This window comes from Charadrius vociferus, unplaced genomic scaffold (genome assembly GCF_000708025.1).
Source record: "Charadrius vociferus isolate BGI_N301 unplaced genomic scaffold, ASM70802v2 scaffold304, whole genome shotgun sequence".
In the NCBI taxonomy this organism is placed as follows: domain Eukaryota; kingdom Metazoa; phylum Chordata; class Aves; order Charadriiformes; family Charadriidae; genus Charadrius; species Charadrius vociferus.
This window is the reverse complement of record NW_009648042.1, coordinates 363,690-372,803: the sequence shown is the minus strand read 5'-3', so window position 1 is coordinate 372,803 and position 9,114 is coordinate 363,690. Positions and strand designations below refer to the sequence as shown.

The 9,114-nt window shown below is 43.0% G+C and overlaps 1 protein-coding gene across 1 annotated transcript in view; it reads right to left on the bottom strand.

Annotated features, from left to right (window-relative positions):
- Positions 1–795: 795 nt before the first annotated feature.
- DENND5B (DENN/MADD domain containing 5B) overlaps positions 796–9,114 on the bottom strand; it is a 70,218-nt gene continuing 61,899 nt past the window's right edge. Inside the window, exons 16-22 of the mRNA XM_009883637.1 lie at positions 8,525–8,670; positions 6,686–6,804; positions 5,329–5,516; positions 3,569–3,651; positions 3,276–3,402; positions 2,292–2,466; positions 796–1,442 (exon numbers count right to left, since the gene is read on the bottom strand). Coding sequence (XP_009881939.1) covers positions 1,259–1,442; positions 2,292–2,466; positions 3,276–3,402; positions 3,569–3,651; positions 5,329–5,516; positions 6,686–6,804; positions 8,525–8,670 — 1,022 coding nt within the window. The 3' untranslated portion in view covers positions 796–1,258. The remainder of the gene's footprint in view (positions 1,443–2,291; positions 2,467–3,275; positions 3,403–3,568; positions 3,652–5,328; positions 5,517–6,685; positions 6,805–8,524; positions 8,671–9,114) is intronic.

The window sequence follows — 9,114 nt, the reverse complement described above, 5'->3', positions numbered from 1 at the left end:
TTCAAGAGCTGAACCTATATATACATGCTATATTACTAACACATTAACTGAAAAGATGGTAGGAGAGGAGCCTCAAAATACCAAAGTGAGATTCTTTTTGCTTTTTTTTTTACTCCTTTTGCTTCATTCCTTTTTTTTTGTAGCTGGATAATTAAAAAAGAAAAAAAAAAGTAATCAAAGATCCTGTACTTCCAAGGAACACTCATTCTGCAGGTAAAGGAAGACTCGTAACCTGTCAGCACTTCAAAACCAGCTGATACAGTTCGGTAGCACAGCAACATCAGTGTTTGTGGCTCTACAGCAATGATTCTTCTCAAGTACAGCAGGAATTTGGTATGAACCAAATTTTTCAAAATGGAAGGAAAAAAAAAAAAGTCATCCACAACACAAACTGGCTGAGGGCATGGGGGAATCATCAGAACATCTAGAGAGGCAAGGGACACACCGAGCAAGTCAAGCAAGCCATCATTCCCAATCTCAGGCTGCAGCGGCACCACTTAAACAGGTGTCATACTCTCAGGCTCCGAGGCTGACAGCAGTCTTCCTTCTCCAGTGTTTAAGCATTTCAACACTTCTCTCCCCTTTTGGAGATCAACAGAAGTGACAGAAAAGACCTTACAAAAGAAGTCGACGACTCACAACTTCCGTGCGCAGAAAGGGTTGAGTCTTTGAACAAACAAAAAAACAAAGGGAGACCATGTACAGTAGGGTAAACCAGCATATGCTTACAACATTTCCAAGAGTGAGACAATCACAATGGCTACATAAGGATATTTGCTGTATTAATTTGCAATACCTGAAAAAAGCCCTGCTGAGTTTGCGCTGTATTTACACATTGATTGGCTTCTTCCTTGCAAGCAAGTAGCGGCATCCCTTCCCACCTCGGTCCTTCCCTCCCCCCAGTCCTTCCCCTGGGCGTAAGCTACTCATGGTCAGAACAAGAACATTCAGTCTAAGAAAAATTTCTTAGAGTAATATAATTTCTTAAAGAAGATAGCATATTTACACACATCTAACACATGAAAATATTCTATTTTATACTAAATTTCTGTTTCAAATAAACTACAATACTGCATCTTAGCTTTCTGCAGCTTTAGAGAACAGTCCCCATCGGGCACAAACAGGGTTTTCCACTCCCGCTTCAACCGGCAGCTTTGCCTTACAGTGGTGCACTACCATCACATTCAAGTCCTGACAGGTCTCCAATTGCGGTTTGCTTGCTTGGGAAAGGAATAATGAAGTTCTCAGCAAAGCCATGCTAAACATCCACTCCTTTAATAAGCGATCCTTCTAGGATGATGTTGAAATCTTGCAATGTCTGTAGGACTCGGATAAGGGAGTTGACAGTCATGCGGTCCCGTAGGAGAGCGTTCTCCTCATACATCCTTGTAATGGGTGGGCACTCTGCCAGCAACGGGATCCACTGAGAGAGCAAGTGGTCCCTGCAAAGTGGATGAAAGGAATTATTTTAGCGTCAAGTACAACAGATCTCAAACTGAAATTCCTCTCCAAGAACACAACCCAAAACATGCAGTCTTTTTACATGTTGTTTGCACATAAAAATTACCTGCGCAATCATAACCCTTAATTTTGTTGCTAAAATACAGGTAACTGAACATACTGCAGGAATGAAGATGGAAAGATATCAGCAGAATTGGACAATTAACTTCGGAAGAATTCAGCAACATTTTCAGATCAGGAACAGGGAAAGTAAAAGTCAGGAAAAAAACAATAGACTGTTTTCCAACTGGTTTTTCATGTATCCAGACAGGTAAGACAAAAATGGTGCTTATTTCTAGACATACCAACTTCCACCCTCCAAAATACAACCAAGTTCCCCCGCCAAGTGCAAGACAGAAAGCATCTTATTAGTAAAGAAAGATTCATCTGGAATATTTTTGTCAAAATTGTAACAGGCATCCCATTTTCATAGGCAAACGGATTCAATGAGGATTTAGAAATGCATCAGCTCTTGCAAAGGAACTCTTCCTTCCCAAAGCCAGCACTTCATCTAAAATACATTTTCAAGACAGATTTCATACATATGACTGTCAAGCTAACAGTTATAAAAGAGCTCAAAACATTTTTAGCAGTTTAGACACTAGCCATATATCATAACTGCTTCTTTGCTCCAATTTTTCATGCAGTATTAAAGCTGCCTAGAATAGGTACTGGATAATAGATAGGTATGAGATGTCTTAAAATGGAAAACTAAAGGTAATAACAACAGTGTAAAAATATACTTCTAGTCAAATGCAAGAGGACACATATAACAAAGAGCAGTCAGGTACCTTGTCCCCAGGCAAACCAGAATTTGGAATTTGCCGTCCTTTCCAATGTTCCTTGGAGCTGTATTGATGGCATTCACATAATGACAGAAGGTTTTGCATGAAGATCTCTGAAGCAAAAGGGCCTCCTCATTGTCTCCAATCTGGTCACTGGTTTCAAAATAAGCAACAGCTTTCTCTGCGGTAGGGAGAAAATCAGAACCCAGTGAGCAGAAGTACTTTATTGCGACATAGAATTGCACAAGGGAATCTTTAAAAACACCAACCCGCTGAGAGCTATTGCACAGTTTATATATGGATTCCTCACTCAGAAGACCATAGGTAGGTGGTGATCTCCACCTTTGCTACAAAGAAGTGGTCAGCAGACTGGTTGATGTCTAATACAATTAGGAAACATCAAGGAGCCGCACCAGAGTACCTATCAATGGTTTCATTGTAAGTGATACCATCAGCTTTGATTTTTCACCTTTTCTGAGTAAGCACTTACCCTCAGGCCACGTATCTCAACTTTCGAGCATGTTTTAAGGGAGTAAGTATGTCTTAAATTACTGCAACATAGGCCTACAGATAAACATCACCAAAAGAGCAGTGTGGTGATTAGGAGAGCTTGTAAACAGCTAGAAATCTAAACCTTTCACTCCCTGCCCTTTCCCAGCTCTCCCCCTAACATCGACTGCTACTCTACCCCAACCTCCAGCCTACCTTCTTTCTGGGTAGAAAAGCAGCTGTTTGAACATTCGGCTATGAATAAATGACTAGAATCTGAAGTGCTCTTAAATTCCTGCACAGATTCACACTCATCCCTTTTATAGAGTTCAGTATTTCTCATCCTCCATCTTGTTTCTCACTGACTTTAAGCAACCTGGAGCAGGTGGTAGGCAGGAATGAATGGCACCCTAGCTGATGAGAATCCGAGGTCTGTGCGTGAGTAGTAATTTTGCCCTAATCTTTCTTCTCCTTCTGCCTCCAAGTCACATACCAGCTTACCTATGAAATCCCAGATGAAGACATTCTTATGAAAAATGCGAGCCGATTTGAATCCATGGTGGAAAACCTGCTCCAGTGCTGCGACCAGGCCGTTTTCTCCACACAACAGAATGGTAAGGCTCCCTCTCTGTGGGAAAGGGTGAGTCTGTAAGTACAACTTGCCCTTGTTTGTATGCCAGAAGCTTCAAATCTAAAGGTTAACAGTCTCTACGAGTACTTCAGTTCCATTTCTGTTTATAAAAATATTTACATGCATTGTAGTTACCAGGCAAGTAATGTAAAGTAGGAAGTACCTCTTTCTCTGGCTTGTGAAAGTGTTTCACAATATTGTTCACGGCTTCCCCAATTCCCTCTTGGATCTGCCCCGCATTAGGCTCTGTGAAATGATGGAGAGCATACTAGCTGAAGATACCAACTTTAAAACATTCATCAAATTCTCATGATGACATAGCTTGAACTGCAGGAATTATTCTGTATCTTTAACAGAGTTCAGGCAATCATTTGTCTTGGGTAAATCTGAGCCTTAATCACATGCAACTGATGAGTAACCCTGGAATAGTCAAACAAATCGCCCTACTTAAAAACGCACAACCCAAGGATCTGGCTTAATAAATTTTTCATTTGAGTTAATCACATCTTGCTCATCACATAGAGCACAGCAACCCTCACACGAAGAGACATGGGCTGAAAGGTTGTAGCCCAGTCGTTTCACTCAATTCTACATGACAGAGGCCAGAAAACCCAGCACTCGTTAATTCCTGACTTGAACCCACAATGTTTTATTGAGCCAAAGCAAGTATCTATTTTAGGCACCTGTTTAATCATTGTACCACTGTGAGGGGCCACAGGCAGAGAATATTTCTTATTAATGCTTCCAAGGGTAAGTTATCTTCTGTGTTGAAATGTATGCCATGTTTTTGCTCTGAATCTCTTTAGCTGTATGCCTCTGCTACTGAAACATGCCGTGCCTCCACCTGCTACCATCTCATCTTCCTATACAGGCACCTGCAGAAAATTATCTAGTCCCTTATTCACTTTCTGATTAAAACAGACTGAACTATTAAAAATTATTTTTAAGTAGATGTTTTCCAGACTTCAATCATTTTCATTGTTCTTCTATGAGTCCCTTCTAATTTTTCAGACATATGTAGGTTGCTATTATAGCTTGTCCTACAATTGTTATTTTGGAAGCATGGAGTAATTCAGTATCATTTTAGTACATGATGACCTCCACAGTCTTTGGCAGATCTAACACAGAGCCTCATGTAGCTCACCAGACAAATGAATTATTTGGCCTCAGCATTCTCAGACCTAAGGAAATTCTCTGCAAGTAGCTCTGGTGCCCACTCCTCCAGCTAGTATGGACTTACACATTTGAATAGCTGCAGTGGTCCCATGGCAGTTTTCAAATGCTGCATTACTCTTGGAGGCTAATCTTTCCTTGCTTGACATTTCAGCAGTCATGTCCTCTAATTTTACAGGAGCTGGGCAGATTTATGAACAGGATCTACACTGTGCTCATCTGTACGCTTTAGCGGAGAATGCCTCACGTGGCCCTTACAGTCCCATGCCCCATTGCAGCCAGGTGCACTTACTCGTAACAGCTAATTTTAGGGTTGTGAAGTTGATGTCACCTAGGGTCCCTCTGGAGATGTGCTCCTCCAGAAGGCAGTTCACAGCATCCACATCAGGTTCTGAACTGTCCTTCAGAGAGGACTGTCTTCCCACTGACTGCAAAGCGAGCCGGGAAGCTGAGCAGCATCAGCTACTGCAAATTCTGCTGCCTCCTCCTCCCTTATCTCATATCTCCACATTCCAAGAAAAGCGATTATTATCTCTCAACTGTCAAACAGGGATGTTGAAAGAGGCAACGTGTACAGTGACAGAGCAAGCTGCAGACACACAAACCAAGGCAGGAAAAACTCATCAGCTAACAGCTGTTCCTCTGCACCAAGCCTAGCTTCAGTAGGAGCTCTCCTGTTCACAGAAGCTTTACTTCTCAACAGTTGTTGCCCCCTTCTCTAGGGCCCTGGGGAGAAAGGAAAGGACTTACTGGTGTTCTTCCCTGTGAGGGAAGTGATGCTCAGTCTTCGAGCCGTGGTAGGAGATTTCTGCTGGGGTGGGGTACGGCACTGCTTTCCCAGCTCTTCGTCAGAGGTGGAGGACACCAGCTCTCCAATGAGTATTCGCTCCAAACTGCCATCGTCAACGCCCTTTCCCAGCCATCGCCCGCAGGGAAACCTGCCATGCAGCCAGCACAAGCACAGGTCAGCCACACAGGTCGCTTAGCTTGATCTCCAAGTTAGAGGGACAGCTAGCGCCCACAAACACTGCTAACGGGCAGGGAATACTCTGTAGCCAGAAAATTTTCACAAATCAGAACTCAGCAGGCAGCATCCCCGGCACTACAACTGATAGGACCAAACCAGAAAACTACATTCACCTCCATCCTTAGAAAAAGGGAAATATGCAAAGTTTGCATGAAAGCATGGGACAACAGAGTGTTAGATGCATATTTCATCTTGATTTCTGATGAGTTATTTTTCACTTGCAACCATAACTGATATTCAGCCTTTGCAAAAATTCTGATGATCAACAATTAAACCCCCACACAGAGTTCCTACCCAACTGAGGCTGTGATGTCTCCTCATACTCAAACCTCACCTCACATTTTATTGCTGTACTTTTTGACCTCATCCACAGTCCTAATGAAATCCATGCGCATGTCCATACCTCCTTGCACCCTGTTTCCTCCTACTTTCCACCATACACTGTGGCCAACCCTGAGCTCTGGAGCTCACCTCTGTGACTTATATTTTTCCGAGTCCATATTTAGAAAAAAATTAGGTCTGCTTAGCCAGGTGTTTTGTAAAACCAATGATGAGTTAGGAGATCATTTTGATGCAAGAGGTTAAGGTTAAGAAATCAGCAAAACCTTTTACTTTCTTGTAATCTAAGTTTCTGTACACTTGTTATAGTACTTAGACATCTGAATATTTTTAACAGAAAAAGAAACCAAAGATTTGCTCTAAACTGTCGTTCCAGCTCTCGGGGGTCTAAAGAGTTCATTTGTGCACAATTTTACCACACTACTTTAAATCAAGAGATGTAATTATTAGACACAAACATATGAGTCACTTCAAAAGTATCCGCACTGTCTGTCCTGTCTCAGAGAGATGCAAAGAAAGTCCTACGTTCAAGTCTCATTTAATATTTATCAGATTATTTGACTTCAACTACAGCTTCTGAAATGAGAGAACCGGGGGTGGGGGAGACCAACTCAACCCCATCGGGTACCCAAATCAGCCCACAGTGCTCCATCAACCAAGGAGAAGATGAATGCCACCTTGCTTTCTCTAGATTGAACAAGTAAGAATTTCAGACAAAGAAAATTAAAACTTGTTGCTTACTTGTACGTGTGTCCTGTTATTTCATTTCTGACCATGACGCAATCAACCAGCCACTTGGCTAGTAGCCCTGAGTTGTCATGACCAATCTGAACGGTCGTCAGCTTCCCTAAATTCTGGCACTGAAACGAATAACAGTTTTTACTTAATTTAAAAAAAAAACAACAGACAACACACCCTCCCACCACATGCACACAGATGGTCTCAAATGTATGTTTTTATTCAGTTTCCTTTGATATACACAGCGAGTATTTTCAACCACACATGCAGAGAGTTTTGAAAAACAGAATAATGATTTTAAGACAGAAGAAAAGAAATAAGTTGAAATAAAACTTCTAAAAGCTTGTGAAGAGATTACATTCTTTGTTGTGAGCACTCACTCTGAATATTTCTGAGAAGCATTAATTACAAATTTCTGAGCTCAGGTGACAAAAAGGTGTGCCTTTGTAGAAGAAACAGATCTTCAGTACAAACAGCTTTTCAAAATCTCATTTTGAGCGTACTGACCTTCAGCTGACTCACTTCATGCGAGGAAGCAGTCCTTAGATCATTTATTATTTTCAAAGATCCATTTGCTTATTTTGGGGCAAGACAAAAATCACTACCATGAGACTTTTAACATCACAAAGAGACAGAACAAGGAAAACAAGGGACTGTGAATTCCAGTGCGATATGTAATTGTAGGTGGGGCTGGCAGCAACATCTTTTAACGTCACCTAAATACTTCCCCCACAAGACCTTAGTTTTCATTGCTTCTAATACTGCCGAACAAGCAGCTCAGGCTGATGTTTTCCATAGTGGGTGGCTACCGAAGTTGATATTTTAGGAAAGCTTCAGCCAAAGGCGTATTCCAGAACAGTGTTAGTATGGTCCTTAGAAATGTCTAAATATGTTGTTTTGCTTGTTAGAAGCAGCCATTGTATCATGAAAATACCCTCTCTATCCCGGTCAAAATCTACCTTTATTTGGCAAGAAGTTGGGGTTTTTTTACTATTGTTGTTGAAGATCAGTCTGCGTATGCTCAATGGATGCAACTTCAATTTTAGTAGCAGATTTTCCTATGAAATCACTCCTTACTGGATACAGTACAGCCCGGAGCTACAGCAGACTGATGGGGCTTTCCCTGCAGTTCCCGCTACCAGCTGCTCTGAGGTGGCACCAAGCCAACCTGTAATTGATAGGTGGGAAAGCAGAGGGGAACACCGGGCTGTCAAACGTGAAGAGAAAACCACAGCGAGCATGGAGAACAGAGCCCGATGGAGATGGTGGCTCTACGGTTTGCCGGGGTGATGAAGATGAAGCAGATGAAGCCAAGAAGTTGAAGAGCTGGCTGGATGGATGGAAAGCAGCAATGCCGGACAAGGAGCTGGAGCAGGAGAAGAAATTTGGAACTGGCCAGAGCTAGAAAGGGACCTGACTGGGGTGGTTGTAAGTGGGAAGACAGACTGAAAGAAAGGAAAAGAAACTAGGATGGGAAATGAGGAGTCAGAAATGAGCCCTGAAAGGGAAAATTAGGCCAAGAGATGTGGAAGGGAGTGAGACGTGGAAGGGAGTGAGACATGGAAACGGACTGTTTAGGTGAGAAGAGGATCCCTGGGCTGGGACAGGGACAGGAGCGAAGCCTGTGATTAAAAGTGGTATGTGCTCACAGGAAACTTTCACCTAGTGTAGGAGGGGCAGGCAGCATTATTTTCCTGTACATATTTGAACGTACAGCGACCTTGAAAACCTGGCCAGAATCTGAAATGCCGTGATCTTAAGACAATAAGCCTTCACCAAATTAGTGTTCATTTGGAAGCGTGTTTCAAATTGAAAAGTAAAATGTAAAGAGTGAGTACTCACCTCAAATGTCATTTCTAGGTGGTTTTTAGGAATCTGCATTACGCCTGTATCTCCTAGTTCTCCCGACACACAAATCCATGGGTTTGATGTGGTTATTGCATTGCTTAATTTTTTGATGGGAATTATAACTGACCTGTAAGGGATCACTGAGAACAGGGAGGGGGGAGAAACAAGTTAGTCTTAATCTTCCCCACCCCTATCCCCAGAGTAAACATGGTTTCTGGTGTAAACCACAGCTCTCCCTTGAAGGCCAGTTCTTGTCCCATGTTCCAGCAGCCTAACAAGGCGAACTCACAGAACCACAGAATGGTCAGGGTTGGAAGGGACCTCTGGAGATCATCTAGTCCAACCCCCCCGCCAGAGCAGTGTCACCTACAGCAGGTTGCACAGGACGGCGTCCAGGCGGGTTTTGAATGTCTCCAGAGCGGGAGACTCCACAACCTCTCTGGGCAGCCTGTGCCAGTGCTCTGCCACCCTCAAAGGAAAGAAACTCCTTCTCGCCTCCCCGCCCCCCGAGGGACTCCCCTCCCACGCAGGGTCGCAGCAGCGCTCCCCGCTCCAGCCACCACCACCGCCTCCAGCGGCTGGTT